General features: G+C 38.4%; 2 protein-coding genes across 4 annotated transcripts; one reads left to right on the top strand and one right to left on the bottom strand.

Annotated features, from left to right (window-relative positions):
* Positions 1 to 526: 526 nt before the first annotated feature.
* On the bottom strand, positions 527 to 11,497 carry LOC121381844 (tRNA wybutosine-synthesizing protein 2 homolog). 3 transcript variants are annotated; one of them, XM_041511208.1, is made up of 6 exons: positions 11,336 to 11,497; positions 9,899 to 10,245; positions 7,708 to 7,858; positions 5,502 to 5,611; positions 3,711 to 3,868; positions 527 to 2,692 (listed from the first exon to the last, which is right to left on the bottom strand). In XM_041511208.1, exons 1-6 carry the CDS (start codon positions 11,392 to 11,394, stop codon positions 1,595 to 1,597), a joined length of 1,923 nt encoding a protein of 640 aa, XP_041367142.1. In that variant the 5' UTR covers positions 11,395 to 11,497; the 3' UTR covers positions 527 to 1,594. The 3 variants fall into 3 exon arrangements, with proteins under 3 accessions (XP_041367142.1, XP_041367143.1, XP_041367144.1); XM_041511209.1 differs by having other exon boundaries at positions 11,195 to 11,477; XM_041511210.1 differs by lacking the exon at positions 9,899 to 10,245 and having other exon boundaries at positions 11,336 to 11,380.
* A 1,124-nt stretch (positions 11,498 to 12,621) lies between these two features.
* Positions 12,622 to 13,131, top strand: LOC121381731 (extensin-like). Its single transcript, XM_041511078.1, has one exon. The coding sequence runs from the start codon at positions 12,622 to 12,624 to the stop codon at positions 13,129 to 13,131; it is 510 nt and encodes a 169-aa protein (XP_041367012.1).
* The last annotated feature ends 1,407 nt before the right edge of the window (positions 13,132 to 14,538 follow it).

Raw genomic sequence — 14,538 nt, forward strand, 5'->3', positions numbered from 1 at the left:
GTTAAAAAGTACTCTCTCTCTCTCTCTCTCCGTCTGTCTGTGTGCGTGTGTGTGTGTGTGTGTGTGTGTGTCTCTCTCTCTCTCTCTCTCTCTCTCTCTCTCTCTCTCTCTCTCTCTCTCTCTCTCTCTCTCTCTCTCTCTCTCTCTCTCTCTCTCTCTCTCTCTCTCTCTCTCTCTCTCTCTCTCAATGGGGTAGATACTAGTAGTCATAAATACGAATAAAGTAGTAGCTGGATTCTTTAGTACGGATCCAGGATTTTGTAAAAGGGGCGTTACAAAATTCTAAAAAGGGTAATTTCAGTTTGTCAAAGGTAGTAAAATAAGCGAGATCAGTAGATGGATCGAAGACATCTTCCCCGGAAATGCTTTAAATACAGATGCTCAGCGACACATTTTCTGGGCAATTTAGTGTTAAAAATCATTAAAAAGTGCACTTCAAAAGGGCAGGGGGTGTCACGAGACTCCTGTGTCCCCCTCTGGATCAGCCAGTGTATATAACCATGTAGAACAGACCACCAAGACTTCCTGTTGAACAACATTCTTTAATAGACTCACTATCTATGTCATAAAGAGTTTAATTCTGCATTTTAAAAAGCGAGAGTCATCTCCTATTGTACTGGTTTGTGTTACAGAATGCATGAATGAATGAATGAATGCTTAAAGACATCCCAGGATGAAAAATAGATTGTCTACTGGATGTCAAACTAAAGTCAATGCGAAAATGAAGTGTTGATCAACATTAATATAAAAATTCAACAGTTAAACTGAAACAAGTGTAAATAGCTGTGCAAAAAATGTAAGTAAATGAGTCAATTTAAAATCTGGAATAAAATTAAGAATTTCAACAAAAGTTGAAGATTGTTACACATATAAATGAGGAGGACATGTATACTGTATGAAGGAAGTAGTGTGTTATGCTCAACACATTTCAATTACAGAGATATGCTGTCTAACATACATGTATGATCAAGGATCCCACAGATAATGAGAGGAAATTCCCTGCCACCAGACAGTGGGCTACTCTTTCCGGTAAGTAGCAATGGATATGTTATATGTAGGACCCCACAGGCAGGATAGTATATATCACTGCCTCTGTTACCCCAGTTGTGGAGCACTGGCTGTATCAAGAAATAGCCCAATGGGCCCACAGACAGGGATCGATCCTAGACTGACCACGTACTTGACGAGCACTTTATCATTGGGCTATGTCCTGCTACTCTGTTTATTGTTTGAAGGCTGATGATAACAAATAAACAATTATAAATATTTTTAAATTTGTATTAGTAAAGAACGTTATACGGTGAGGCTATATTTTACTTTAATATTGGTAGTGAATTGCTTATGGAGGAAAGAGAATGGATTTCATGCACCCCTAATAGGTGTTTTTTTTTGTTAAATTATGGGGAGGTGTCTGTAGATACTCTTAAAATCATTTTCAGAAATAACAAAGCAGGAGGTAACATGGCCCTGGTTTATAGGAGTCTGTGGAGTAATCAGAATGTTGTTGTTAACCAGTGGACATCTACAAATACAACTGTGCTGTAGTAAAAATGTCTCATCATAAAGTAATGAAACAATGTATAATCAGAATTGATCATCTTGGCCTACAATCTAAATCTAATACTATATGGTCCACATGTGGAGCGTATGACTTAACGTGTTCAATGTGAAGTATCCTCGTTGTCCAGTCTTTTTTGTGAGTCTTAACAAGCCACAAACGAATTGTATCAGATACTTCTCTAGCCCATTGCATCCACGATCCCCTAGGACTAAATGCAGACTTGTGATCACATGATGGCTTGCCATTGAAAGTCTCTTCACAACAATGTAGCTGTTTTGCTCTACTGGCTTTTTCTGATGACCCATCTGCTGCTACAATGTCAGGATGCTGAGCTAGAACAGGGTCTGATGGATGTACTGGACAAGGTAAAAGGATTTCTTGGATGCCATCTTGAAATGGGTCTCCTGATATTTCTGAAACACTGAGATTTGTAGCAATATTATTTGCAATGACAGCTTGAGAAAAACAACTGGATTTCCCTGTCTCATTGACATTCATTTGGTCACCACCTTCTACAGGCTGTATGATACTGGACACCTTTGTACTATCAGAGCTACCAAGACTACAACATGGTCTAAATGGACTCTCCTTTGTCATTCCCATGGTAAATGCTACCTTTGTTTCTTGACCATCAACTGAATGTTGTACCATTCCGCAATATTCTGTATTATCATAGCTATCTGAACTAGGTGATGGTCTCGATTCCTTCTTGTTAGACATTTCCGTTCCGTTTGCAGCAACAGTACTAGGCTGATAAAAACAGGAGGTTGTGCTATTACCATCATGTGAAGGAATATCAGGCCTGGGAGTATGTGCATTTTCAATAACATCAGGAGATATTGGTGAAAGTTGTAGTTTGTCAAAAGGCAAGTTAACACAGTTTGTCATATCACTGTCCCCATGTGATGCATCATCTGGCAACAGAGTGCGTGGTTTTCTCAATCTGTCGTGATTCAGCTGTGAAGGAATCACATTGTTGCTGTTTTCTTCTCCTGGTTTTGAGTTGATGTTTGCATGGATGTGAAGAATGCCTCCAGAAGGTTTAAGGGCAGCACAAGCTATACACCATCCTGCTTCTGAGCTGGGAATCAGTCCAAGGTTCACTCTGTCAGCGAGTCCTCGGGGACAAACCTGAAATAACATTTGTACAGTTCACATACTGTAAATCAGGAAATGTTAGCGAGCATAAAATCGTAGCAAATTCAGCAAGGCCATACAAGACAATATTTCATGATGCTACATTTAAAGAAATATACAACAGACTGTTCAAAAACACTTTTTGCAATTGTTTTGTCTGTGATGGTTACATGTTATTGATTAAGCCAAAAGGATAGCAATAGTTCGTTAGCATGCACATTACTGCAATTTTCTACTAAATTTAAGATGTTTGTATTCTGTTTAACGTCAGGATTAGTCAAAAACATTATTTCAGCTGATCTTACAACTTAAGCTTATTCTCGTTTTAGTTTTTGATATGACAACCTTGCTAAAATCTACATCGCTAATATGTCACTTATTTGGATTTTGCTAAATTTTAAGAGCACTACTATTTTATGATTTACAGTATTTAGTTTTGTGCTTTACTTTTCACAAAACTGAGCAAGACTGGTTTGAATTATATCCAACTACAATACAAATACTTTTGAACAAGAATCCATTAACTTGTTACTTTTTAACCATTATATATAACGTAAACAACTAAAATATAATCCTACAAAATGTCAAAACAAAAGTTTTTTCCAACAAATATACTCCGGGATTACTCCCCACAAACTGTTTAACAACTGAACAACTTGAGGTGGGCTTTCCAACTATATGTTGACGTATTTCAACAGTATATCATACACACATGCCTGTATCAAAACACCCAGTTTAACTCTTGGGGGTGGGGTGGGGACATAATTGTGTGTTTTATTTCAAAACTGTCTTACAAACCGTAACTACATCATCAGGGTTCTGTCCACTCTTGTGCTTGTCAATCAGCCCCAAATATTTTGCTAAGGTTTGTGAACTATTTGATTGGTTCCTGAAGTGGTAATTTGGTTTACAGTGTAGCATAAAAATCAGGGCTTGGCTGAACTTACTCTAGTAGCCTGTAATAATAAAAAAAAATCTAAAAATAAATAAGGTATAGTAATCATAAACCAACCTGTCTGTTGTCTCCAAAATGGATGACACATCTATCACGGACTCCATTCAAGATCAAATTCTTCTCTAGTGCTTCTACAGCATCTGGATTCCACTCACAAGCATGAAGCACACATGCACCAGCATGGACCAGGTATGGAAGAGTGAAATAGCCAATACCTGCCAATATAGACATATAAAATACACTTATTCATAACAGATCATCAGGGTGTATTAGAAACAGGCATGCAGCACACGTGCACCAGCATGGACCAGGTATGGAAGGGTGAAACAGCCAATACCTGCCAATATAGACATATAAAATACACTTATTCATAACAGATCATCAGGGTGTATTAGAAACAGGTATGAAGAATTGGGAGGCAGCAAAGTATAAAGGGGTAAATGAATGGTGGTTGTGACCCAACCATCCCCCTGTAAGCAACAATGTGCACCAAATAAGCACTGCCCTGGTGTCACTCACTCATATCTAATACCCCACTGATATATAGCTACATTGGTGAATTCTATAAGGGCCCAAATACATAGTAACATACCGGTATTTTATATTTGTAATTTCTGCAAGCGTCACAATATGTAAAAAAATGGAGTTTGGTCATTTTTACACAAAATCCCAAACTATATCGGGATAAAGACTGCAAAGCTAGAAAATGTAAAATATATGGAGTTGGCCGTTCATTGAAATCACTGAACCTGAATACTGCAGACTGACATGCCTCACCGGCCCTCACCTACCATAAAGTCATCACTCAGGTGAATAAGTAATTGCAGTGGCGTAGCATGGGCGGGGCCACCGGGGCGATTGCCCTGGGTGCAAAATTCTGGACTGGTGGAAGGGACTCTGGCTGTGCTAACGATCCACTGGTTAGCGGGTGTAATACTTGCCTTGCCTTGGGCGCTGGCAACCCATGCTATGCCATTGAGTAATTGAAATCAAATCTTACTGGCCACACTGACTAGGACTTTAGAGAACACACTGAGTTATTGATCATCGGCTATTGCCAATTTGGATGTCAAACATTTGATAATTCCGACATATAATCTTAGAGAAAGCCAGCTACATGTTTCAATTAGCAGCAAGGTATCTTTTATATATGCACTTTCCCCACAGTCAGGATAGCACATACCATGGCCATTGGTATACCAGTTGTGGGGCACAGTAAATTTAGGGACAGATGTAGATCAGTGGTAGAATGTTTGTTTTGTTTAATGACACAACTAGAGCACATTGATTTATTAATCATCGGCTGTTGGATGTCAAACATTTGGTAATTTTTACATATACATGTAGTCTTAGAGAGGAAACCAGCTACAATTTTCCATTAGTAGCAAGGGAATTTTTATGTGCACCATCCCATAGACAGGATAGCACATACCACAGCCTTTGATATATCAGTTGTGGTGCACTGGCTGGAACATGAAATAGTCCCAACGGGGATCAATCCTAGACCAACCGTGCATCAAGCGAGTGCTTTACCACTGGGCTACATCCCATCCCCATCAGTGGTAGACTGTTCGCTGGATGTAAGATGGTTTGCAGAATTGATTGCCCTCAATGGACTCGAGGATTTACACCCATCCCAACTGGTATATCATAGGCTGTGATTTGTAAGTTGTTTACAGGAAAGGGTATGTAAAATTATTGAAACATCCCTTGCTGTTTTATTGGTAGGAGTAACCAATGTGGTGGCTGCTGGTTACCTCTCTTTCTACATGTATCTATCAACCAAATATTGAAATAACCATGTCATAGACACTAAATAGCTGTGAAAGAATGAATGAATGAACGAACCTGCATACAAATCTACAACAGTTTCTCCACTGCAGTTAAAACTGGCTACTCTAAGCTTCTCGGATATATTGCCAGCACTGAACATACATTTGGTGACATCGTAGCAATACCTAAGAAAAACAACAACAATATTACATTTTGTTATCCACATGGTTCAACATAACAGAGTTAATAAAAATCATACGAAGCACATGTGTAATAAAAATTGTAATGACATAATTTGGGGAAGAGATGTCATAACATGATGTTACTTCCCCAGTCCTAGCTCAGATTTTGCATGTGAAATATGACGTCTTTTCGTTGTCTCCTTCTAGTTGTGGTTAAAACATTTTCAGATGGTTCTTGTTATTAATTTTTTAAAACAACAATGTCAATAATAATATTGATAATAAAGAAATTATTATCTTGAGTCATACTAATTTTACAAAACACGTATCAGGATTCATGTATTACTCGACACTCGTTTCGTAAAATCAGTACGACAAACAAGATCATATAATAATCTCTATATAATAACATGCTTCAAACATCAACTAAATATAGAGATTTAAAAAAAAAAATTTAGAGCATGAAACAGTTAACTAGACCAACAGCAAATTCGGTTATGTATCATACACCAAACAGTTACATGAAGAATTAATTCGTTTAATGAACCTTCATTTTATGGCATAATATCTGGCTAATAAACATTCAGTCTAGCAACATATTTTAAACAAAATGTGCAAACTGTTATCGATATTTTCTGTCAAGTTTAAATACAGATAAAATATTTAAAATGATATGTAATAAAATTATTTATCCTATAACTTACCCATAATATTCAATGTCATAAATCCATTTTATATTTACCATTATTAACTTATTTACCATTTGTATAAGACTTGTATACCTGAGCATAATGTTTTGATGAGATTTAGTTGAAGTGCGTGACATCAAACTACATTCGCAATCACATCGTATGACCAGTGAGGTGACTTCATTTGTTTGATTTAATAAATATCAAATTAAAATGTTATAAAATTTTAGAAGTGTCATAGGATAAATAGAATTTGCAACTCATGTTTATTAATATGTAAAACATCAACCTCGTCTAGTTAATCAGTATTTGTCTCGGCAGAGCCTCGACAAATACCAATTAACAGAGATTCAGATATTTTCCATTTTAAAAAACACACATGATGAATCCTCTACATGTATATATACAATTAGTTTTTTTGTACTTATCCGTGTACATTTTATCTGTTATTTATGTCTAGGAAAGCTATAGATATGAATGAATGAACACTGTAATTGTGAATGGTTTTATCCCATATGTATTTAAATACAGTGATTTAAAACAAAATCATCACAGGGTGCAGGGCTAGTTCTGGGTCAGCAGAAAATTTTGCCAAATTATTTACTAAACTTCATAAATGGCAGAAACCCAGTTATTTTCCAACAAAATATCATTCATTTCATGAAACTATTTCACCAAATTAAAATAAAATTTGCCAATTGTTTTAGAAATTCGCAATGGGAGAATTTGGCGAGTGTCAGAGCTAGCCCCAATGGTGGATATCTAAACAGAATAAAATCATTCACAATATTGATACATGTACTGTAGCTTCAGCAGCATAGTCATGTTTTTCACACAGTGACGGACATAAATATATATATGAAGGGTCTACGGGAATAACATATGATGTCCAGACAGATAGTCAGTATTCTTACGGTTGTGTATACCAAGGTCACAAAGACACACTAAATCAAAAAACTGTAATTATGGTAGGCCATTAAAAGTAGTTGGTAAATTATGCTTTCTTAGGCATAAATATATAAATGTATATATTAAGATTGCAGAGATGTAAATGTTAAAATAAAAGATTATCATGTAACTAAAAATAGGACATCAGACATTACTCGTGTGGACCCTTCATATACAGTGAAACCCCTCCCAACTGGACAACCCTCGGGACTAAGTTAAATGTTCGGTTTTAAGGAGTATCCGATTTAGAGAGGTTAAGTTCTGTATTGATTATTAAAATGGGACTGTGAAAAATGTCCTTTTTTAATGAATTCCTGTTTACAGAGGGTCCAGTTTTGTGAGGTTTCACTGTCTACACATGTATAGCCCAGTGCTGTAGAACATGGCTGACGTGTAAATGAAGATGGCTGACGTGTAAATGAAGATGGCTGACGTGTAAATGAAGATGGCTTTACAGTTTACCTAATACCATTGTCAACTTGTTCTAACCAGCCATCGGAGCCCAGCAGGAGATTAACTTGGGGTGTTCGAAACCCATCCTTGGACACGGTGAATTTTTTAGCAAGACGGCTGCAGTCTAGACTTTTGGCCACACACTGCCAAAAGCAGACATCTGGAAGTATGACAGTACACAAGAAAGAATACAGTACAGTAAAGACTTTTAAGTACACAAGTTTATAACGAACACGCTAAAGAATGAACTACTGCATAGAATGAACTGATCGTAAAGTCCCGTTTTATCTCCCTATACATTAATAACCAACTTGTGCAAATATGTACAGTGAACTACTGCAATAACGAACTAACTATCATGATCCCTTCCGATTCGTTATAAGAGTACTTTACTGTATATTAAATGTCACAAAAAGTAAAAGATGGAATGTTAAGAGAGGTAGACACTTAAGGGTGTAATATTAGTTAACAGTATAATGAGTATTCGTAATGTATCTGATAACTAGCAATATTAACTGTACATACATAAAGTGGACACTAGTGAATCTCAAGAACACAGACTACCCTGTCCCTCCATCCTTCAATTCTCCTAGACATATAATTATGTAAACACAAATATATAAATGTGATAGACAGGGCTCACATTGGAAAGAATTTAGTTTTAGCCAGTTTTTTAAATATGTACAGTATATTTCCTTGAACATTATTGAAAAGGGTAATTTAGACAAAATTGTATTAGTGAACTACTAGTACTAAATGTATACTTTGTATAAAAAATAGCAGTTGGCTAATTTGTCAATGTGTAGGGAGAGCCCTGGATAGATCACAGTCTTACTAATTATGTAATCCAGTGCACACAACTCATTTGGGGTGGGGCGTAGCCAAATAATAAAGCGCTTGCTTGATGTGCAGTCAGTTTGGGATCAATCACCACCAGCGGGCTCAATGGGCTATTTCTTGTTCCAGCCAGTGCACCATGACTGATTTATCAAAGGTTGTGGTATGTGCTGTCCTGTCTGTTGGATGGTGCATATAAAAGAATCCTTAATTGCTACCAATTGAAACATGTAGCGGGTTTCCTCTCTGACTATATGTAAAAATTACCAAATGTTTGACATCCAATCAATCTAATTAAAATTATCTCCACTATTACATGTGGATCTAACCCCAGCCAGTTGGAGGCAACTTGGAGCTCATGTCCGCCAATCAAAACCTTACTTGCAGAATCCTGCCAGTGATTTAAAAAATGATTTGAAAACATTCCGAATTATCCTGACGGTATACGATATGTTTCATGTGAATTACGAATGCCTTATTTAGACCAGTAGAACTAATTTTAATCGGATTGCTAACAACACTGCGTAGTCCCCAATATCCAGGTAACATTTCGTCTGTAAATAATAATTTAAATATTGACCAATCACACTTCGCCTTTTATAACGCTATTTGGGAGCATACAAATTCTAAAAATATCGGGCGAGCCTATTTTAGTGGCCGCAGTACAGCGAAACATACCAATATGTACGGAGTGGGTTATCAGTCTTCAATTTTACATTAAAAATTATTTATTTATTTATATAAAAAAAACCTAACTAAATCAGTCTTCAGTTTTACATTACAAATTATTTATTTTATAAAATAAAACATGTTTTAAGCCATTCGTAATTCACATGAAACAACGTTGTATACCCTCAGGATAATTCGGAATGTTTTCAAATTATTTTTAAATCACTGGCAGGATTCTGCAAGTAAGGTTTTGATTGGTGGACATGAGCTCCAACTGGCTGGTGTTAGATCCACATGTAATAGTGGAGCTAATTTTAATTAGATTGACATCCAACAGCCGATGATTAATAAATCAATATAAGGGTTAAAATAATTTAAATAGAGAATATAAGTTTTTAAGTTTAGACCACCCGATCAAAAATTGTGGCGAAAAGGAATTAGGTGTATTATATTAGATAAGCGCTTCAAAATTTAATAAAAGTTTTAAATGATTTGATGATAAAATTCAAAATTACCCCTATATTTCTGTCCCGAACCAATTCACCGGCTATCCGGAGGATGGGCCCGGGATGGACATGCTTGAAACCCTAGTGGTATATGAGCATGTAAATAAATATTGGATTGGATAATAAATCAATGTGCTCTAGTGGTGTTGTTAAACAAAACAAACTTTAACACCTTATTCTAAATTTACCTTGTTTTTGCCAGTCTGGATGACTGAATGCTGTTTCTGGCAGTAATATTAAATCACCATGTTTTTCCCAATGAGTTGGAATGCTACATTTGAGGTCAGAGGTCAGTTGTATTCCATGTTCCTGTGCAAAACGGAGGACATTCTGTGCCAATGTTTGAGCTGGACTCCTGAGCATTGATTTCTTCGATGCAGGCAAATCAATGGAGACGACATTACATGACAGATCTTGGAGGCCCAGCTGTTGCCACTTGACATTCTTGCATTTCAGAGGAATGGCTACTCTACCATTTCCAAGACTCTTAAGCCTTCGTGTTTCATCCAAGTTTCCAGTCTTCTCTAATAACTGTCTGGAAATTTTGAAAGAATACAAAATCCAGTCATTGCCAATTTACTATATATATATATACATGAAATTCATTCATATATATATATATATATATGAATTTCAAGTTGAATTTAACGAATATGGTTTGTTATGAACTGGCCAAAATATAAGTGTGTCTGAAATTAATTTTAAAAAATAAGTTTTCTTTCAAATTACAGTTTTTGATAATCATAGAAAAATAAGGTACTAAAAATGTGCAATGTTTATGAGTGGGTCTAGTGCACGGGCAACATTATGTGAATACTTTTTTTAACGTGCACGGAAGTTGCTTCCTTCTATGTAGCATATTTAAAATGGCAGGGGGCTTTCGACGGTTGTCGTTGGAAGAATTATTTTGTTAATAATGACATAAGTACTTCAATCGGGATTTAGCGAGTATGGTACGTTATACATTTTTGGTTTGTGTGTCCATTTGTTGCACTATTTGGGTTGAGAAATTTTTGAAACATGGTGTCACAAGTTTTGAATACCAGCTACATATAGGGTATGTAACAAGGTTCGGACGTAGAAGAACCACACATTCTACGTCCCTTCAGACTATAGAGTAGGTAAAGTTCAATCTTGCTTTCTTTGTTCGTTTTAACCTTATTTTTATGAACACCCCATGCAAAAGTCAATAATGTCAGACATGTTCAATTGTGTGTACTGCACACAAATGTCACAAGCACAGAAATGGGTCTTTCGCAGAAACATGATCATGGCCATGGATGATCATAGACAATGACCTGGATAATACCTGAGGAAAGGAAATGTTTTATTTAACAATGCACTCGACCCATTTTATTTACAATTATATGGCGTCGGACACCCGCTGTCGCCACTTGATGATGATGAGCTACTGAGCCTACTCTTTTCAATTAGCAACAAAGGATCTTTTATATGCACCATCCCATAGACAGAATAGCACATACCACGGCCTTTGATGTACCAGTCGTGATGCACTGGCTGGAACGAGAAATAGCCCAATGGGCCTACTGACGGGGATCGATCCCAAACCGACTGCGCATCAAGCGAACGCTTTACCACTGGGATACGTCTCGCCCGGACGATACCTGAGATGCTGAGCTTCATTTGCATTCGCCACAAGAGCAAAGTTAATCAGATCACACATTGTGAATTTATGACACACATCTGTTCAGAAGGTTGTAACATTAACATCCACAAGTGCCATTTCGATATCCGAATATAACTGGAACTTCTACACCGTACTTCGATCATGCTCATGTTTACAAAAACAGAAGGAACGATAACTCTAAGCACACGTCAATCGGGATAACTTCGCGTGTGGTCGAAACTCTGTTCTGGTGCAGGGAAAACGTTCTTAAACGTGTTCGTGAACATGTTCCTGTTTTGAAATCCTACACCACTTCACTTGGTCATGTGGCGAGAACAAATGTTTAACAACACGGCGGCAAATAAGGAGAATTTGATTTCGTAACTTGGGATTTTGTTTATTAATTAAAAAAGATAAAACGAAATGTTTTTAGTTAAAAGTTTTGAATATGATATAGGTTTCTCTCTGTAATTTTATGCATAGGCCCCATGATGGGGTACCAAAATACTTCAGAAAACCATGAAATACGATCATTATCATATATTCTAGGGACGTAGGATTTGTATTTTGTTCAACGACACTACTAGAGCACATTGATTTATTAATCATCGGCTACTGGATGTCAAACGTTTAGTAATTCTTACTCGTAGTCATCAGAGGAAACCCGCTACATTTTTCCATTAGCTGCAAGGGATCTTTTATATGCATTTTCCCACAGATAGGATAGCACATACATGGGCGTACATAGGATTTTGAAAAGGGGGGTTCCAAAATAGATTGCAGAGATATTGGGCATATATTTCTATGTTGAGTAAATATAATAATGTCAGATATATTAAATTATTAAAAAAGCGATTTCGGGGGAGGGGGGGGTTCGGTCGAACCCGTCGTACGCCCATGACATACCACGGCACGGCCTTTATCTAGTTGTGGTGCACTAGTTGGAACGAAAAACAAATCCAATCAGTTGAATGGATTCACCGAGGTGTTTCGATCCTGCGATGCAAGCACCTCAAGTGATCATTCTACAGACTGAGCTAAATCCCGCCCCAGGGACTTAGGATACCATGATTTCAATTACGTCCTCAGCAAACGTAGTCGTTCTGAATTTTACACTTCCAGAACTACTCGCGATGAGAACGGACGTATCGCCCTGTGCTATTGACTGACTTGCCACACACACACACCGGGGAAGGGGGGGGGGGGGGGGGGGGGGGCTTGATTGCAAGTTACGGGAAGCTACTCGAGTACCGCGCCGCTTGTAACACCGGGTCACGGGCAACCATGATTTTGGTGTACGGCAACGCGGATTCAACGAAGACGAAGAGTAGAAGAAGAACGAGGAGGAAACGTACATCAGGTGCGGCACAAAGGGGACAAAAACTGGCGGCTCAACCGCCAGCAGCGGTCCCGTCTGCGTTGCCGCCCTCACCACGACCCGTGAAGCCAGCACAGCCGGAAGCGACTCAGCAACCGTCACAGCTGGATGTTACGACGCCGCTACTGGATCCAGCTATCTGCGAGACTCCACGGCCAGCGTCGCCTGTTCCAACTCGTCGTCCGTTCGCGTCGAGGCCCCCACCCCCGGGTGACTCCGCTGTGACGACTTTGGATGTTGGTGCTGCCAAGCGGAAGGCCGTCACTCCCACGAGTGACCAGCCAGCCAAGGCCGGCCTTCCGCAACCGTTAGGGACAGGGACGCCGCCTGGAGTCTCGCCCTCACGAACGGGGGACTTCAAGCGGGAAACTTCAAGAAGTTCGCCGATGGCAGCGAGGTCGCTCTCCACGCCATGAAACTACGGAGCGGGAACTTTGGAGTTGTGGCGACGTTGTGCCGAGGAGGACTCTACCGCCAGGGAATTCTCATCAGAGAAATGGATAATTTCACCATCCATAGAGTCCTCAAGATCATCGCCGACGCCAAGTACGTCGAGCTAGCTCACACCCTTTTTGCTCACCGGTGCCCAACTTCAGTGACTTCCAGGTAACCTCCGTTTTTTGGGCTCAGTTGGACTCTAAATCTTTCGGCCCTGGTTCAAAATTTTGTTCATTTTTTTGTAAACAGTCCGACGCACTTTACTTTGGCAGCCCGTCTAAATTGCTCAAATCACCTTAAAGCCGCACACCCTAGTTCCATCCAGCAAAAATTAATTATAATTTGGTTAATCTACAAACCTGTAACACACTTAGATCACGTTTTTATCAAATGGAGTGAAAAAGCAGGTTTTATATCGATAAATACCATGGGAATCCCCATGTCCCAATTGCTTGAAACAATTCTGAAAGATAGTATTTTGATGTCACCGGTAGATGTCGCTGGAAGCACAACAATGCCTACGTCACGACAAATTTCACAGACTTGGGGTGCGTTTCTTTCACCTCTCCTGGACATGTTCCAACTGTTCTGTCCTGGTTGTATCCCCCTCTCCAGATATCGTAAGACTTAGCAAAATTATTGGTTTTAAGGGTTTTTAACGTTTTGTATTGAGACACTTACTTGTCTGAACTTTATTGTTACTGAAAATGTTCACGAACTGTGCAGAAAAATCTCACAAATGAACAACAACAAATCGGATGTTGATTGTGCGAACCGTGCACGAGAAAACAAACCGAACCAAAATGATAACGGCACGTGGTATACCAACGTCTGTGACATTGAAATCGAAATATCCCCTCTAAAAATAGATTAGACCTTGTCTGCTCAACGGTTTTTTTCTCAAACGTGCGTCCGTTTTTAAGAAACACGAAAAATTTATTTTGTGGTAATTACAAACACCAGGATTACCAGGATTACCAAAAAACACTTCAGGTGAATGGAAATGTATATTCTAAATAATAAACGGTAAGTAAAGTGCAATTTTATTTGTGAACAAATGGGTTTAATAGCGAAAAACAACGCCGTAATGGTTAACAACTAGCCGTAACTAGGGTGTGTCCCTTTAAAACCTTTTTGGCCGAGCACTCTAATTTATTTTTGGACTTAAAATTTTTGTTTAGACATGAGCAGAATGAATCAGCTTATTTTGGCTTTAGGTCTCAGATCTAACTTCTAAATTTTTATTTCAAATTCCGCCCACCTCAAACTTACCCTTCCCACTCCTGGCCCGCATTTAGTCACTGACGATGTTAGAGGCTAAGCCTGTGACAGGCGTGTTCGAAACCTTAGTGGTATATGGGCACGTTAAACTGGTCTCTCTCTCT

Source organism: Gigantopelta aegis, chromosome 9 (assembly GCF_016097555.1).
Source record: "Gigantopelta aegis isolate Gae_Host chromosome 9, Gae_host_genome, whole genome shotgun sequence".
Lineage (NCBI taxonomy): Eukaryota > Metazoa > Mollusca > Gastropoda > Neomphalida > Peltospiridae > Gigantopelta > Gigantopelta aegis.

What these genes read in the sequence shown, in the direction of transcription:
- LOC121381844 (XM_041511208.1), bottom strand. Translation starts at nt 11,394, where the DNA reads ATGTGTGATCTGATTAACTTTGCTCTTGTGGCGAATGCAAATGAAGCT. An exon ending in AATGAAGCTCAGCATCTCAG is followed by an intron (nt 10,246 to 11,335) that starts GTATCGTCCGGG and finishes CAAAATTTCCAG; the next exon opens with ACAGTTATTAGAGAAGACTG. An exon ending in ATTTTGGAGACAACAGACAG is followed by an intron (nt 2,693 to 3,710) that starts GTTGGTTTATGA and finishes ATGTTATTTCAG; the next exon opens with GTTTGTCCCCGAGGACTCGC.
- LOC121381731 (XM_041511078.1), top strand. Translation starts at nt 12,622, where the DNA reads ATGATTTTGGTGTACGGCAACGCGGATTCAACGAAGACGAAGAGTAGA.